General features: G+C 42.8%; 1 protein-coding gene across 1 annotated transcript in view; it reads right to left on the bottom strand.

Moving 5' to 3' along the window:
* p3h2 (prolyl 3-hydroxylase 2) overlaps positions 1-20,209 on the bottom strand; it is a 165,822-nt gene that overhangs the window by 20,536 nt on the left and 125,077 nt on the right. Inside the window, exon 6 of the mRNA XM_061883065.1 lies at positions 8,457-8,588. Coding sequence (XP_061739049.1) covers positions 8,457-8,588 — 132 coding nt within the window. The remainder of the gene's footprint in view (positions 1-8,456; positions 8,589-20,209) is intronic.

Below are 20,209 nucleotides of genomic sequence, written 5' to 3'. Positions count from 1 at the left end.
CCAGTTTGATACACACTTAAATAAATTGCCAGAAATAGCCGATTTGCTCACTTTACCTTTAATAAATAAATCTATATATATATAAAAAAATGGGTATTTCTGTCCGTCATTCCGTCCTATATTTTTTTCAATTTTACGGATGTTTTTTTTGTAGGGAATAAATGATGAAAAAAAACACTTAATTGAACGATTTAAAAGACAAGAAAACAGGAAAAAAAAGAAAATTAAATTTTGAAACATAGTCATTTTTCTTGATTGATATTAATTTTAGAATTTTGATGACATGTTTTAAATAGGTTAAAATCCAATCTGCACTTTGTTAGAATATATAACAAATTGGACCAAACTATATTTCTAACAAAGACAAATCATTATTTCTTCTAGATTTTCCAGAACAAAAATTTTAAAATAAATTCAAGACTTTGAAATAAGATTTAAATTTGATTCCAAAGATTTTCTAGATTTGCCAGAATATTTTTGGGGAATTTTAATCATAGAGAATAAATGATGAAAAAAAAAACACTTAATTGAACGGTTTAAAAGAGGAGAAAACACGCAAAAAATGAAAATACAATTTTGAAACATAATTTATCTTCAATTTCGAGTCTTTAAAATTCAAAATTCACCCGAAAAAAGAAGAGAAAAACTAGATATTTTGAATGTTTTTGAGAAAAATAAAAAAATAATTTATAGAACATCATTAGTCATTTTTCCTCATTAAGATTAATTTTAGAATTTTGATGACATGTTTTAAATAAGTTAAAATCCAATCTGCACTTTGTTAGAATATATAAAAAATTGGACCAAGCTATATTTCTAACAAAGACAAATCATTACTTCTTCTAGATTTTCCAGAACAAAAATTTTAAAAGTAATTCAAGACTTTGAAACAGGATTTAAATTTGATTCTAAAGATTTTCTAGATTTGCCAGAATAATTTTTGGGAATTTTAATCATAATAAGTTTGAATAAATATTTCACAAATATTATTCGTCGAAAAAACAGAAGCTAAAATAAAGAATTAAATTAAAATATATTTATTATTCTTTACAATAATAAAAAAAAAAACTTGAACATTGATTTAAATTGTCAGGAAAGAAGAGGAAGGAATTTAAAAGGTAAAAAGGTATATGTGTTCAAAAATCCTAAAATCATTTTTAAGGTTGTATTTTTTCTCAAAAATTGTCTTTCTGAAAGTTATAAGAAGCAAAGTAAAAAAATAAATGAATTTATTTAAACAAGTGAAATATTTTCTTGGATTTTCAAATTCTATTTGAGTTTTGTCCCTCTTAGAATTAAAAATTTCGAGCAAAGTGAGACCAGCTTGCTAGTAAATAAATACAATGTAAAAAATAGAGGCAGCTCACTGGTAAGTGCTGCTATTTGAGCTATTTTTAGAACAGGCCAGCGGGCGACTCATCTGGTCCTTACGGGCGACCTGGTGCCCGCGGGTACCGTGTTGGTGCCCCCTGGTGTAGACAGAGTGATGTCCCCAATAAAGGGGAACATTATCAGCAGACCTATGTAAGCGTCAATATATACCTTCATGGTGCAGAAAAAAGACCATCTAATTTTTTAACCGATTTCCGAACTCTAAATGGGTGAATTTTGGCGAATTAAACGCCTTTCTGTTTATCGCGATGACGTCAGAATGTGACGTCGCCGAGGTAACACACCCGCCATTTTCATTTTCAACACATTACAAACACCGGGTCTCAGCTCTGTTATTTTCCGTTTTTTGGACTATTTTTTGGAACCTTGGAGACATCATGCCTCGACGGTGTGTTGTCGGAGGGTGTAACAACACTAACAGGGAGGGATTCAAGTTGCACCACTGGCCCCAAGATGCCAAAGTGTCTGCCGCCAGACCCCCATTGAATGTGCCAGAGTGTCTCCACATTTGACCGGCGATGCTAAGGCAGACATGGCACAGAGATGTATGGATAACCTGCAGATGCATTTGCAACGATAGTCAACGAAATCACAAAGGTGACTTTTGTTGATGTTGACTGCCAGCTAACCGATGCTAACATGCTACGCTAATCGATGCTAACATGCTATTTACCGGCGGTGCTAAAGCAGACATGGCACAGAGATGTATGGATAACTTGTAGATGCATTTGCGACTATATTACGTTTCCTTCCACCCACATTTAATGTGAAACAAACACTTACCAATCGACGGATTTAAGTTGCTCCAGTGTCAAAAGATGCGAAAGTCCTGATCGTTTGGTCCGCACATTTTACCGGCGATGCTAACGCAGCTATTCGGCCATGCTATGGCTATGAATAGCGTCAATAGCTTCAGTTTCTTCTTCAATACTTCCATACTCCAACCATCTGTTTCAATACATGCGTAATCTGTTGAATCGCTTAAGTCGCTGAAATCCGAGTTTGAATCCGAGCTAATGTCACTATATCTTGCTGTGGTATTCCCATTGTTTGTTTACATTGGCAGCACTGTGTGACGTCACAGGGAAATGGCCAGTGTCTTCGCAGAGAGCCCAAAAAAAGGCACTTTAAAGCTTTATTTAGGGATATTCCGAGACCGGTACAAAAAATACAACAAGCTACTGGGAACTGATTTTTATTGTTTTTAACCCTTTTGAAATTGTGATAATGTTCCCCTTTAAGTAAGCATTGCCAGAACACGCGCGCACGCACGCACGCACGCACGCACGCACGCACGCACGCACGCACGCACGCACGCACGCACGCACGCACGCACGCGCGCGCGCGCGCACGCACGCACGCACGCACGCACGCACGCACGCACGCACGCACGCACGCACACACACACACACACACACACACACACACACACACACACACACACACACACACACACACACACACATTCTTTCCAAGCTAGTAAAAAAGGTTAACCAGAGTCTTCCTGTCTGGGCTGAGAGGTGCACGTGCTGCGGTCAGCCTGAGTGGGAGATATGAGCCGGGCCAGACGGAGGAAAACATCCCAGTGGGTTCACTCGGAGAACTCCAGCAGTTAAAGACCACGAGAGGCTGCTGAGTGAAGGCCAACGTGGAGCCGCTGTGGGGTGTTAAACAATCCACTGCCTTGTTGCGTGACTTTATTAAAAAAAACTACTTTTGCCTTGTTTTTTTACTCGCCTATTCAAAAACGACTTTAAGACTAGGAAGATTTAGACCAGAACCCAGGACTCTGGACAAGAACAACACCCAGCCTTTGGTCTTATCTAGGGAAGGTCTAACGCCCTGGCGAATGGGAGTGTTGCATCAAAATAGGGTTACGTCATATGTCATAAATACTCTTTTCCTACCATTTGAACACCGCGGCTAATAAAACGGTGCGGACAATTCAAGTATTATTATACCTAGGGATGCACCGATTAATCGGTAACCGAATATATTCGGCCGAATATGGCAAAAAAAAGCCACATTCGGACTTCGGTGGAATGAGTTAAAAACAAGGCCGAATAGTGGCGTGTGACGCAATTTTTGGACGCGGTGACGCAATCAACTAGGGAGGAGACCCTGCCCCAAGTGGAGGAGTTCAAGTACCTAGGGGTCTTGTTCACGAGTGAGGGAAGAGTGGATCGTGAGATCGACAGGCGGATCGGTGCGGCGTCTTCAGTAATGCGGACGTTGTACCGATCCGTTGTGGTGAAGAAGGAGCTGAGCCGGAAGGCAAAGCTCTCAATTGGCGGCATAGCTCGGTTGGTAAAGTGGCCGTGCCAGCAACTTGAGGGTTGCAGGTTCGATTCCCGCTTGTGCCATCCTAGTCACTGCCGTTGTGTCCTTGGGCAAGGCACTTTACCCACCTGCTCCCAGTGCCACCCACACTGGTTTAAATGTAACTTAGATATTGGGTGTCACTATGTAAAGCGCTTTGAGTCACTTGAGAAAAGCGCTATATAAATATAATTCACTTCACAATTCACTTCAATTTACCGGTCGATCTACGTTCCCATCCTCACCTATGGTCATGAGCTTTGGGTCATGACCGAAAGGACAAGATCACGGGTACAAACGGCTGAAATGAGTTTGGGTCTCTCCCTTAGAGATAGGGTGAGAAGCTCTGCCATCCGGGAGGAACTCAAAGTAAAGCCGCTGCTCCTCCACATGGAGAGGAGCCAGATGAGGTGGTTCGGGCATCTGGTCAGGATGCCACCCGAACGCCTCCCTAGGGAGGTGTTTAGGGCACGTCCAACCGGTAGGAGGCCACGGGGAAGACCCAGGACACGTTGGGAAGACTATGTCTCCCGGCTGGCCTGGGAACGCCTCGGGATCCCCCGGGAAGAGCTAGACGAAGTGGCTGGGGAGAGGGAAGTCTGGGTTTCCCTGCTTAGGCTGTTGCCCCCGCAACCCGACCTCGGATAAGCGGAAGAAGATGGATGGATGGATGGACGCAATCAACCAAGGTGCAGTGACGTTGGGATATGTTGTGTACCTGTATAAGTGTATGAGGTTACAAGCACACACTAATTGAGATTTACTTAAGCCTTCTGTTTACATTATTAGCTTTGGCTAAGCAGACTTTTGCCAAAAGGACAATAATTCATTTGTTGTGGGTTTATCCACTTTAATGCACTTTGTTTTTTTTGGAATGCATGTTTTGTTTGAAGGCCTAATATAAATGAAACACGTTGTGCTTTTTTTGAAAAGCAAAGGCTACTGGAATATTAAAAAAATGTCAATATTCAATGAAAAATTACTTTATTTGAAAAACATGTCCAAATATTTTTTCTAGGCTACTTATGCAATATTACTTTTTTGGGGAAAAACTGCATTCATTATTCGGTATTCGGCCTTCGGCCAAGCGTTTAAATTTTATTCGGCTTCGGCTTCGGCCACAATTTTTCATTTCGGTGCATCCCTAATTATACCCATAATGTTTTGTGTTCAATATTTGTCATTAAAGGGGAACATTATCAGCAGACCTATGTAAGTCAATATATACCTTGATGGTGCAGAAAAAAGACCATATGTTTTTTTAACCGATTTCCGACTTCTAAAAGGGTGAATTTGGCGATTTAAACACCTTTCAATTGTTCGCCTGTCGGAGTGATGACCTTTCACCCGTGACGTCACAAAATGAAGCGATCCGCCATTTTCTCAATCTCATTACACACACCAAGTCAAATCAGCTCTGTTATTTTCCGTTTTTCCGACTGTTTTCCGGTACCTTGGAGACATCATGCCTCGTTGCTGTGTTGTCGGAGGGTGTAACAACACTAACTGAGACGGATTCAAGTTGCACCACAGGCCAAAAGATGCGAAAATCCCTCGTTTGTTCCGCACACTTTACCGACGACAGATATGCTACGACAGAGATGGCAAGAATGTGTGGATATCCTGCGGCACTCAAAGCAGATGCATTTCCAACCATAAAGTCAACGAAATCTGCAATATTGGAAAATAGACCACCACTGAATCTGCCGGAGTGCGAGCTATTCAGGGACGACGGCAGTCTCTTCCCGCAGACGAGCGAGGTAAACCCCCTGGATGTCTCGGCTAAGACGTGGTTTATGCCACTTCTTTTTCTGTCTCATTTTGTCCACCAAACGTATGACGTTATGCATGAATACACAAAGGTGAGTTTTGTTGATGTTATTGACTTATGTGGAGTGTGCCAATCAGACATATTTGGTCACGGCATGACTGCAAGCTAACTGATGCTAACATGCTATTTAAGCTAGCTTTATGTACATATTGCATCATTATTTGCATTAGTATTGCATCTTTCCTTCCACCCATATTTAATGCCAAACAAACACATACCAATCCTCGGTTAGAAGGCGATCGCCAAATTCGTCCTCGTCTGTCGTGTCGTTTTCGTCGGTTTCGCTTGTATACGGTTCAAAGCTCTATGGCTCAATAGCTTCAGTTTCTTCTTCAATTTCGTTTTCGCTACCTGCCTCCACACTCCAACTATCCGTTTCAATACATGCGTAATCTGTTGAATCGCTTACGGCGCTGAAATCCGCCATGTTTGTTTCTGGTGTGGATATCCTACGACACTCAAAGCAAATGCATTTCCAACCATAAAGTCAACGAAATCTGCAATATTGGAAAATAGACCACCACTGAATCTGCCGGAGTGCGAGCTATACAGGAATGACGGCAGTCTCTTCCCGCAGACGAGCGAGGTAAACCCCCTGGATGTCTTGGCTAAGACGTGGTTTATGCCACGTCTTTTTCTGTCTCATTTTGTCCACCAAACTTATAACGTTGTGTATGAATGCACAAAGGTGAGTTTTGTTGATGTTATTGACTTATGTGGAGTGTGCCAATCAGACATATTTGGTCACGGCATGACTGCAAGCTAACTGATGCTAACATGCTATTTAAGCTAGCTTTATGTACATATTGCATCATTATTTGCATTAGTATTGCATCTTTCCTTCCACCCATATTTAATGCCAAACAAACACATACCAATCCTCGGTTAGAAGGCGATCGCCGAATTCGTCCTCGTCTGTCGTGTCGTTTTCGTCGGTTTCGCTTATATACGGTTCAAAGCTCTATGGCTCAATAGCTTCAGTTTCTTCTTCAATATCGTTTTCGCTACCTGCCTCCACACTCCAACTATCCGTTTCAATACATGCGTAATCTGTTGAATCGCTTACGGCGCTGAAATCCGCCATGTTTGTTTCTGGTGTGGATATCCTACGACACTCAAAGCAAATGCATTTCTAACCATAAAGTCAACGAAATCTGCAATATTGGAAAATAGACCACCACTGAATCTGCCGGAGTGCGAGCTATTCAGGGATGACGGCAGTCTCTTCCCGCAGACGAGCGAGGTAAACCCCCTGGATGTCTTGGCTAATACGTTATTTATGCCACTTCTTTTTCTGTCTCATTTTGTCCACCAAACTTATAATGTTGTGCATGAATGCACAAAGGTGAGTTTTGTTGACGTTATTGACTTATGTAGAGTGTGCTAATCAGACATATTTGGTCACGGCATGACTGCAAGCTAATTGATGCTAACATGCTATTTAGGCTAGCTTTATGTACATTTTGCATCATTATTTGCATCAGCATTGCATCTTTCCCTCCACTCACATTTAATGCCAAACAAACACATGCCAATCGTTGGTTCGAAGGCGATCGCCGAATTTGTCCTCATCTGTCGTGTCGTTTTCGTCGGTTTCGCTTGTATATGGTTCAAAGTGATAGGGCTCAATAGCTTCAGTTTCTTCTTCAATTTCGTTTTCGCTACCTGCCTCCACACTCCAACCATCCGTTTCGATACATGCGTAATCTCTTGAATCGCTTACGGCACTGAAATCCGAGTCTGAATCCGAGCTACTATGCTATACCTTTCTGTGCTATCCGCCATGTTTGTTTCTGGTGGTTTCACGCTGTGACGTCACAGGGCAATAGACGGGTGGATATACTGATGGTGAAAATCAGGCACTTTGAAGCCGTTTTTCGGGATATTGCGTGATGGGTAAAATTTTGAGAAAACTTCGAAAAATAAAATAAGGCCACTGGGAACTGATTTGTATTGGTTTTAACCTTTCAGAAATTGTGATAATGTTCCCCTTTAAACACAAACAGAGACACTGAAAAGGTTTGTAAACAAGTTTTGTCATTGGTTGAAAATGTACTTCCTGTTAGGGCTGGGAGATATATGGAAATATACTCGATATATCGCGGGTTTGTCTCTGTGCGGTATAGAAAATTACTATAGGGCAGGGGTCGGGAACCTTTTTGGCTGAGGGAGCCAAGAAGCCAAATATTTTAAAATGTATTTCCGTAAGAGCCATATAATATTTAACACGGAACACAACAAAACGAGTGCATTTTTTAAGAAAGACCAACATTTCTAGAAAGGTCTCTTATTCTTTGTAATAACATTGTTATTCTGAAGCTAACTGTGGAGGGGGCGTGGCCTGCGAGCCTGCGGCGAAGCACGGTGTTGCCAGGACAGGCCTCGAATTCAGCGACAGAGGCGTAAAAGGCCCACCTGGGCCTTTTTATCTGATCACCTGTCGCTATGTTATAAGCAGCAGCCAGGAGGAGAGACGGGCTAGGGGCTAGAAACCAGAGCGTGAGCGAAAACGAAAAAGACAATTGCTGGAAAGCAACTGAGAGACTTATCGAAAAATAAAACAATATTGTAACTCTGAAACTGGCTCTCATGTCGGTGCTTGGTGGTCTGAAGAACCCTCTGAAAGGCAAGCCCCACACTAACCAATAATAGATAAATGACTTATTACCAACTTCTTAAACATAAAAATGCATGACAATATTTTATATTTTGAACGTTATTTTTAACACTGTGATTACAAGTGGAATTATTCATTATTTAAGCAACGTCAGCTCAGATTTATCCGAGAGCCAGATGCAGTCATCAAAAGAGCCACATCTGATTCTAGAGCCATAGGTTCCCTACCCCTGCTATAGGGTGATATTGGAGTACACCTCCTCCCGCAGAGGGCGTTACACAGACTTAGAGGACTGACCTTGGAAGTAGGCGAACTGGAGGTAGTCGTAGTGGAGAGGAAGGTAGTTCTCCATGGGGGACAGGCGGCCCGGCCTGGTGGCGAGGTCTCTGACGCACTCGTGTTCACAGTGCAGCACCTGAGTGAAGTGATCTGCAACACAACAGGTCTGGAATCAGTCTGGGGGGGGGGGTCAGAAAGAACAGGACCAAAACAAGAAAGCAGATTGCATTGTTGCCGCGACGACGACTGCGTGTGGTCTGCTGATAATTCCGCTGAGATCATTGTGTGATGTCATCAAAGACTCATAAAACACACACACAGGCCAACCGTGATTAATTGCTTGTTTACGTTTCCAGGAGGAAAACTGAGCTGAAAAGCCAGACAGTTTTCACCCCCAAGAAATCCCTAATTGGCTGGGAGTCATCCCATGTGCTTGACCGAGCGCGATAAAGTGGAAGAAGTTAAAGAGTGCAACATTAGAAGATACATCAATCTTGTGGGGGAAGAAAGTGGTTGACCTCAAGAAGGGCTAAATCAAAAAATGTAGCCCCTATTGTATACTCAGTGTGTGTTCACAATGTCAGAAAGAAAAGATCTATATTTATACTCTTTGTACTCTATGTTTCATTATGGGTCCAGTTTAAAACGACGTACAAAACCCAAAAGTAGTGAAGTTGCTACAGTACACTAGGTCTGATGTTCAAAGACTATGAGGAGACACACTTCCTACAGTACACTAGGTCTGATGTTCAAAGACTATGAGGAGACACACTTCCTACAGTACACTAGGTCTGATGTTCACAGACTATGAGGAGACACACTTCCTACAGTACACTAGGTCTGATGTTCAAAGACTGAGGAGACACACTTCCTACAGTACACTAGGTCTGATGTTCAAAGACTGAAGAGACACACTTCCTACAGTACACTAGGTCTGATGTTCAAAGACTATGAGGACACACTTCCTACAGTACACTAGGTCTGATGTTCAAAGACTGAGAAGACACTTCCTACAGTACACTAGGTCTGATGTTCAAAGACTATGAGGACACACTTCCTACAGTACACTAGGTCTGATGTTCAAAGACTGTGATGACACACTTCCTACAGTACACTAGGTCTGATGTTCAAAGACTGAGGAGACACACTTCCTACAGTACACTAGGTTTGATGTTCAAAGACTGAGGAGACACACTTCCTACAGTACACTAGGTCTGATGTTCAAAGACTGAGGAGACACACTTCCTACAGTACACTAGGTCTGATGTTCACAGACTATGAGGAGACACACTTCCTACAGTACACTAGGTCTGATGTTCAAAGACTATGAGGAGACACACTTCCTACAGTACACTAGGTCTGATGTTCACAGACTATGAGGAGACACACTTCCTACAGTACACTAGGTCTGATGTTCAAAGACTGAGAAGACACTCCCTACAGTACACTAGGTCTGATGTTCCAAGACTGAGGATACACACTTCCTACAGTACACTAGGTCTGATGTTCAAAGACTGTGAGGAGACACACTTCCTACAGTACACTAGGTCTGATGTTCAAAGACTGTGAGGAGACACACTTCCTACAGTACACTAGGTCTGATGTTCCAAGACTGAGGAGACACACTTCCTACAGTACACTAGGTCTGATGTTCAAAGACTGTGAGGAGACACACTTCCTACAGTACACTAGGTCTGATGTTCCAAGACTGAGGAGACACACTTCCTACAGTACACTAGGTCTGATGTTCAAAGACTGAGGAGACACACTTCCTACAGTACACTAGGTCTGATGTTCAAAGACTGTGAGGAGACACACTTCCTACAGTACACTAGGTCTGATGTTCAAAGACTGTGAGGAGACACACTTCCTACAGTACACTAGGTCTGATGTTCAAAGACTGAGAAGACACTTCCTACAGTACACTAGGTCTGATGTTCAAAGACTATGAGGACACACTTCCTACAGTACACTAGGTCTGATGTTCAAAGACTATGAGGACACACTTCCTACAGTACACTAGGTCTGATGTTCAAAGACTGAGGAGACACACTTCCTACAGTACACTAGGTTTGATGTTCAAAGACTGAGGAGACACACTTCCTACAGTACACTAGGTCTGATGTTCAAAGACTGAGGAGACACACTTCCTACAGTACACTAGGTCTGATGTTCACAGACTATGAGGAGACACACTTCCTACAGTACACTAGGTCTGATGTTCAAAGACTGAGGAGACACACTTCCTACAGTACACTAGGTCTGATGTTCACAGACTATGAGGAGACACACTTCCTACAGTACACTAGGTCTGATGTTCAAAGACTGAGGAGACACACTTCCTACAGTACACTAGGTCTGATGTTCAAAGACTGAGGAGACACTTCCTACAGTACACTAGGTCTGATGTTCAAAGACTGAGGAGACACACTTCCTACAGTACACTAGGTCTGATGTTCACAGACTATGAGGAGACACACTTCCTACAGTACACTAGGTCTGATGTTCACAGACTATGAGGAGACACACTTCCTACAGTACACTAGGTCTGATGTTCAAAGACTGAGAAGACACTCCCTACAGTACACTAGGTCTGATGTTCCAAGACTGAGGATACACACTTCCTACAGTACACTAGGTCTGATGTTCAAAGACTGTGAGGAGACACACTTCCTACAGTACACTAGGTCTGATGTTCAAAGACTGTGAGGAGACACACTTCCTACAGTACACTAGGTCTGATGTTCCAAGACTGAGGAGACACACTTCCTACAGTACACTAGGTCTGATGTTCAAAGACTGTGAGGAGACACACTTCCTACAGTACACTAGGTCTGATGTTCCAAGACTGAGGAGACACACTTCCTACAGTACACTAGGTCTGATGTTCAAAGACTGAGGAGACACACTTCCTACAGTACACTAGGTCTGATGTTCAAAGACTGTGAGGAGACACACTTCCTACAGTACACTAGGTCTGATGTTCCAAGACTGAGGATACACACTTCCTACAGTACACTAGGTCTGATGTTCAAAGACTGTGAGGAGACACACTTCCTACAGTACACTAGGTCTGATGTTCAAAGACTGAGAAGACACTTCCTACAGTACACTAGGTCTGATGTTCAAAGACTATGAGGACACACTTCCTACAGTACACTAGGTCTGATGTTCAAAGACTGAGGAGACACACTTCCTACAGTACACTAGGTTTGATGTTCAAAGACTGAGGAGACACACTTCCTACAGTACACTAGGTCTGATGTTCAAAGACTGAGGAGACACACTTCCTACAGTACACTAGGTCTGATGTTCACAGACTATGAGGAGACACACTTCCTACAGTACACTAGGTCTGATGTTCAAAGACTGAGGAGACACACTTCCTACAGTACACTAGGTCTGATGTTCAAAGACTGAGGAGACACTTCCTACAGTACACTAGGTCTGATGTTCAAAGACTGAGGAGACACACTTCCTACAGTACACTAGGTCTGATGTTCAAAGACTGAGGAGAGACTTCCTACAGTACACTAGGTCTGATGTTCAAAGACTGTGAGGAGACACACTTCCTACAGTACACTAGGTTTGATGTTCCAAGACTGAGGAGACACACTTCCTACAGTACACTAGGTCTGATGTTCAAAGACTGAAGAGACACACTTCCTACAGTACACTAGGTCTGATGTTCAAAGACTGAGGAGACACACTTCCTACAGTACACTAGGTCTGATGTTCAAAGACTGAGGAGACACACTTCCTACAGTACACTAGGTCTGATGTTCAAAGACTGTGAGGAGACACTTCCTACAGTACACTAGGTCTGATAATGAAAGACTGAGGAGACACACTTCCTACAGTACACTAGGTCTGATGTTCAAAGACTATGAGGAGACACACTTCCTACAGTACACTAGGTCTGATGTTCAAAGACTATGAGGAGACACACTTCCTACAGTACACTAGGTCTGATGTTCAAAGACTATGAGGAGACACACTTCCTACAGTACACTAGGTCTGATGTTCAAAGACTATGAGGAGACACACTTCCTACAGTACACTAGGTCTGATGTTCAAAGACTATGAGGAGACACACTTCCTACAGTACACTAGGTCTGATGTTCAAAGACTATGAGGAGACACACTTCCTACAGTACACTAGGTCTGATGTTCAAAGACTGAGGAGACACACTTCCTACAGTACACTAGGTCTGATGTTCAAAGACTGAGGAGACACACTTCCTACAGTACACTAGGTTTGATGTTCAAAGACTGAGGAGACACACTCCCTACAGTACACTAGGTCTGATGTTCCAAGACTGAGGATACACACTTCCTACAGTACACTAGGTCTGATGTTCAAAGACTGAGGAGACACACTTCCTACAGTACACTAGGTCTGATGTTCAAAGACTGAGGAGACACACTTCCTACAGTACACTAGGTTTGATGTTCAAAGACTGAGGAGACACACTCCCTACAGTACACTAGGTCTGATGTTCCAAGACTGAGGAGACACACTTCCTACAGTACACTAGGTCTGATGTTCAAAGACTATGAGGAGACACACTTCCTACAGTACACTAGGTCTGATGTTCAAAGACTATGAGGAGACACACTTCCTACAGTACACTAGGTCTGATGTTCAAAGACTGAGGAGACACACTTCCTACAGTACACTAGGTCTGATGTTCAAAGACTGAGGAGACACACTTCCTACAGTACACTAGGTTTGATGTTCAAAGACTGAGGAGACACACTCCCTACAGTACACTAGGTCTGATGTTCCAAGACTGAGGAGACACACTTCCTACAGTACACTAGGTCTGATGTTCAAAGACTGAGGAGACACACTCCCTACAGTACACTAGGTCTGATGTTGAAAGACTGAGGAGACACACTTCCTACAGTACACTAGGTCTGATGTTCAAAGACTGAGGAGACACACTTCCTACAGTACACTAGGTCTGATGTTCAAAGACTGAGGAGACACACTTCCTACAGTACACTAGGTCTGATGTTCAAAGACTATGAGGAGAAACACTTCCTACAGTACACTAGGTCTGATGTTCCAAGACTGAGGAGACACACTTCCTACAGTACACTAGGTCTGCATTGGCACACTAAGAGTGACTCCAAAGTCACACAATGCAACAAACATCCTTGTTTCTCCAAGGGTGCAAAAGAAAATAATGGTATCTGAACTCAAACAAAGCCGGACCAAAGCTAATCAGCTGTGTTTTGTCCTCATGTCCTCAAAACAAAGAACGCTGGTCAGGGATTAAGACGGCGCTAAAGTCCACCATTTTCCATTTATATCCACCCTTTATATCTAGTGTGACTACATCCATCCCAATGATGGTGAGTGCAAGAAGAAAAGAGGACTGCAGAGTAAAAATCAACTTCTGTGTTCCAGAAAGCTGCTTTGATGTCTCCTTCCGTGACTCGGTTATCTTTCTTCATCTGGAATCTGTTCCAAGTTTCTTGCATGATCTCGCTTCTCTGCCGTGGATTCTTTTCTCACAGGCGAGATTTATCTTCCTTGGCTCTGGTGACATACCATCAACTCCGTTATCGCCCCTCAACTCTTTTCAACTACGTAGCTTAGCTTCCTGCGGCACCAGACTACTACTTCTGCACTTTGGGGACAATCAAATCAAATGTGATCTATAAAGTAAATGTCTTTACAGACCAAGGAACAAGTTGAAGTGCAGTGGTAATTATTTATGTGGCCACACCTAATGACCACAATTCATGAAGTTCATGACGCAGCAAGTTGAACGATGCGGACACAGTTGTTACTTGATATTTTTTAATACACTTCTGACTTTGTACGTGTATGAAATATGCAACTTTAATTTTTGTTATTTGTTTATATCAACAAATGTGCTGCTTTACACGGCAATATTGTTCATTTATGGACACTTAGTATTATTACTATTATTATTGGGACTGTACCGCACATGATATCACACACAAATAAAGACGCTGCAGGACTGCTTGTATTGCACATGATATCACACACAAATAAAGACGCTGCAGGACAGCTTGCATCGCACTTAAGTAAACATGCTGAATGACTGCTTGTATTGCACATGATATCACAGACAAGTAAACATACTGCAGGATTGCCTGTATCGCACATGATATCACAGACAAGTAAACATACTGCAGGATTGCCTGTATCGCACATGATATCACAGACAAGTAAACATACTGCAGGATTGCCTGTGTCACACATGATATCACACACAAGTAAACATACTGCAGGATTGCCTGTATCACACATGATATCACACACAAGTAAACATACTGCAGGACTGCCTGTATCACACATGAGATCACACAAGTAAACACACAGCAGGACTGCCTGTATCGCACATGATATCACAGACAAGTAAACACACAGCACGATTGCTTGTATCACACATGATATCACACACAAGTAAACATACTGCAGGACTGCCTGTATCACACATGATATCACACAGGTAAACACACTGCAGGACTGCTTGCATCGCACATGATATCACACAGGTAAACACACAGCAGGACTGCCTGTAGCTCACATATCACACACAAGTAAACAGACTGCAGGGTTGCCTGTATCGCACGAGATATCACACAAGTACACACTGCATGACAGCTTGTATCGCACATGATATCACACACACTATTAAACAGGCTGCATGACAGCTTGTATCGCACATGATATCACACACAAACAGGCTGCAGGACTGCTTGTATAACACATAATATTACATACAAGTAAACACACTGGAGGACTGCTTGTATCGCACATGATATCACACACGAGTAAAGACGCTGCAGGACAGCTTGCATTGCACTTAAGTAAACACGCTGAATGACTGCTTGTATTGCACATGATATCACACAAGTAAACACACAGCAGGACTGCCTGTATTGCACATGATATCACAGACAAGTAAACATACTGCAGGATTGCCTGTATCACACATGATATCACAGACAAGTAAACATACTGCAGGACTGCTTGTATCGCACATGATATCACAGACAAGTAAACATACTGCAGGACTGCTTGTATCGCACATGATATCACATAGGTAAACACACAGCAGGACTGCCTGTAGCTCACATGATATCTCATACAAGTAAACATACTGCAGGACTGCCTGTATCGCACATGATATCACACAGGTAAACACACAGCAGGACTGCCTGTAGCTCACATATCACACACAAGTAAACAGACTGCAGGGTTGCCTGTATCGCACGAGATATCACACAAGTACACACTGCATGACAGCTTGTATCGCACATGATATCACACACACAATTAAACAGGCTGCATGACAGCTTGTATCGCACATGATATCACACACAAACAGGCTGCAGGACTGCTTGTATAACACATAATATTACATACAAGTAAACACACTGGAGGACTGCTTGTATCGCACATGATATCACACACGAGTAAAGACGCTGCAGGACAGCTTGCATCGCACTTAAGTAAACACGCTGGATGACTGCTTGTATCGCACATGATATCACACACAAGTAAACACACAGCATGACTGTCTGTATCGCACATGATATCACAGACAAGTAAACATACTGCAGGATTGCCTGTGTCACACATGATATCACACACAAGTAAACATACTGCAGGACTGCCTGTATCACACAGGTAAACACACTGCAGGACTGCTTGTATCGCACATGATATCACACAGGTAAACACACAGCAGGACTGCCTGTAGCTCACATGGTATCACATACAAGTAAACACACTGCAGGACTGCTTGTATCGCACGAGATATCACACAAGTACACACTGCATGACAGCCTGTATCTCACATGATATCACACACAATTAAACAGGCTGCAGGACTGTTTGTACAACACATAATATTACATACAAGTAAACAGACTGGAGGACTGCTTGTATCGCACATGATATCACACACGAGTAAAGACGCTGCAGGACAGCTTGCATCACACATGATATCACAGACAAGTAAACATACTGCAGGACTGCCTGTATCACACAGGTAAACACACTGCAGGACTGCTTGTATCGCATATGATATCACATAGGTAAACACACAGCAGGACTGCCTGTATCGCACATGGTATCACAGACAAGTAAACATACTGCAGGATTGCCTGTGTCACACATGATATCACACACAAGTAAACATACTGCAGGACTGCCTGTATCACACAGGTAAACACACAGCAGGACTGCCTGTAGCTCACATGATATCACACACAAGTAAACACACTGCAGGACTGCTTGTATCGCACATGATATCACACAAGTAAACACACAGCAGGACTGCCTGTATCGCACATGGTATCACAGACAAGTAAACATACTGCAGGATTGCCTGTGTCACACATGATATCACACACAAGTAAACATACTGCAGGACTGCCTGTATCACACAGGTAAACACACAGCAGGACTGCCTGTAGCTCACATGATATCACACACAATTAAACAGGCTGCAGGACTGCTTGTATCGCACGAGATATCACACAAGTACACACTGCATGACAGCCTGTATCTCACATGATATCACACACAATTAAACAGGCTGCAGGACTGCTTGTATAACACATGATATCACATACAAGTAAACAGACTGGAGGACTGCTTGTATTGCACATGATATCACACACGAGTAAAGACGCTGCAGGACAGCTTGCATCGCACTTAAGTAAACACGCTGGATGACTGCTTGTATTGCACATGATATCACACAAGTAAACACACTGCAGGGCTGCCTGTATCGCACATGATATCACAGACAAGTAAACATACTGCAGGATTGCCTGTGTCACACATGATATCACACACAAGTAAACATACTGCAGGATTGCCTGTATCACACAGGTAAACACACTGCAGGACTGCTTGTATTGCACATGATATCACACACAAGTAAACACACTGCAGGGTTGCTTGTATCGCACGAGATATCACACAAGTACACACTGCATGACAGCTTGTATCGCACATGATATCACACACAATTAAACAGGCTGCAGGACTGCTTGTATAACACATAATATTACATACAAGTAAACACACTGGAGGACTGCTTGTATTGCACATGATATCACACACGAGTAAAGACGCTGCAGGACAGCTTGCATCGCACTTAAGTAAACATGCTGAATGACTGCTTGTATTGCACATGATAGATATCACACAAGTAAACACACTGCAGGATTGCCTGTATCACACAAGTAAACATACTGCAGGACTGCCTGTATCACACAGGTAAACACACTGCAGGACTGCTTGTATCGCATATGATATCACATAGGTAAACACACAGCAGGACTGCCTGTATCGCACATGGTATCACAGACAAGTAAACATACTGCAGGATTGCCTGTGTCACACATGATATCACACACAAGTAAACATACTGCAGGACTGCCTGTATCACACAGGTAAACACACAGCAGGACTGCCTGTAGCTCACATGATATCACACACAAGTAAACACACTGCAGGACTGCTTGTATCGCACATGATATCACACAAGTAAACACACAGCAGGACTGCCTGTATCGCACATGGTATCACAGACAAGTAAACATACTGCAGGATTGCCTGTGTCACACATGATATCACACACAAGTAAACATACTGCAGGACTGCCTGTATCACACAGGTAAACACACAGCAGGACTGCCTGTAGCTCACATGATATCACACACAATTAAACAGGCTGCAGGACTGCTTGTATCGCACGAGATATCACACAAGTACACACTGCATGACAGCCTGTATCTCACATGATATCACACACAATTAAACAGGCTGCAGGACTGCTTGTATAACACATGATATCACATACAAGTAAACAGACTGGAGGACTGCTTGTATTGCACATGATATCACACACGAGTAAAGACGCTGCAGGACAGCTTGCATCGCACTTAAGTAAACACGCTGGATGACTGCTTGTATTGCACATGATATCACACAAGTAAACACACTGCAGGGCTGCCTGTATCGCACATGATATCACAGACAAGTAAACATACTGCAGGATTGCCTGTGTCACACATGATATCACACACAAGTAAACATACTGCAGGATTGCCTGTATCACACAGGTAAACACACTGCAGGACTGCTTGTATTGCACATGATATCACACACAAGTAAACACACTGCAGGGTTGCTTGTATCGCACGAGATATCACACAAGTACACACTGCATGACAGCTTGTATCGCACATGATATCACACACAATTAAACAGGCTGCAGGACTGCTTGTATAACACATAATATTACATACAAGTAAACACACTGGAGGACTGCTTGTATTGCACATGATATCACACACGAGTAAAGACGCTGCAGGACAGCTTGCATCGCACTTAAGTAAACATGCTGAATGACTGCTTGTATTGCACATGATAGATATCACACAAGTAAACACACTGCAGGATTGCCTGTATCACACAAGTAAACATACTGCAGGACTGCCTGTATCACACAGGTAAACACACTGCAGGACTGCTTGTATCGCACAGGTAAACACACAGCAGGACTGCCTGTAGCTCACATGATATCACACACAAGTAAACACACTGCAGGACTGCTTGTATCGCACGAGATATCACACAAGTACACACTGCATGACAGCTTGTATCACACATGATATCACACACAATTAAACAGGCTGCAGGACTGCTTGTATAACACATAATATTACATACAAGTAAACACACTGGAGGACTGCTTGTATCGCACATGATATCACACACGAGTAAAGACGCTGCAGGACAGCTTGCATCGCACTTAAGTAAACACGCTGGATGACTGCCTGTTTTGCACATGATATCACACAAGTAAACACACAGCAGGACTGCCTGTATCGCACATGATATGACAGACAAGTAAACATACAGCAGGATTGCCTGTGTCACACATTATATCACACATGAGTAAACACACTGCAGGACTGCTTGTATCGCACAAGATATCACACAAGTACACACTGCATGACAGCTTGTATCGCACATGATATCACACACAATTAAACAGGCTGCAGGACTGCTTGTATCGCACATTATAGCACACACGTGTAAACCCACAGCACGACTGCTTTTATCAGAGCTTAAAACAGAGATTTGACATGCAAGCCAATATCATCCGGTACTGATATGGGACAGATATCAAATGTGGACACCCCGAGGGAAAAGATACATGTTAGGATCATCCATCCATCCACCCATCCATCCATACATCCATCCATCAATCCATTTTTGACGAATAGTTTTCACAGAACACCAACAGAAACACAGAAAAGTTGTGTTATTGTTTGTGCTATGGCGCCATCTTTGGGGCGCATTCGCTCACTGCAGGGGTTGTGGGTTAAAAACGTACTTCCGGTTTTGTTCCTTGAGCCGGAAGCATTCGTCCACAGTGTTTCTACTCGCATGGATTCTTCATTCTTCACTCTAAGCAACGTTTTTAAGTATTACAATATAACTAAAACTATTCTTACTTACTAAACCGTCACATGCTTGATGGCTGTCGGAGTGTTTTCATGCATATTTGCATGTGCTACCTTAATGTAATCCAGCTATCGTCGTTAGCATTAGCTAATATGCTAACACGCTTACGAGTGTCTGTGTTAGTATTATTAACTTACATACCTTCACAAATTCCTCAGTAAATTCACCAAAACGTCACCGTGGAGTTATTGAGCCTGTTTAGCTGATTGCAGAGCTAGTAGGGCCATGTCCATGA

Source organism: Nerophis ophidion, linkage group LG22 (assembly GCF_033978795.1).
Source record: "Nerophis ophidion isolate RoL-2023_Sa linkage group LG22, RoL_Noph_v1.0, whole genome shotgun sequence".
NCBI lineage: Eukaryota > Metazoa > Chordata > Actinopteri > Syngnathiformes > Syngnathidae > Nerophis > Nerophis ophidion.
This window is presented reverse-complemented; position numbering and strand designations above follow the sequence as displayed.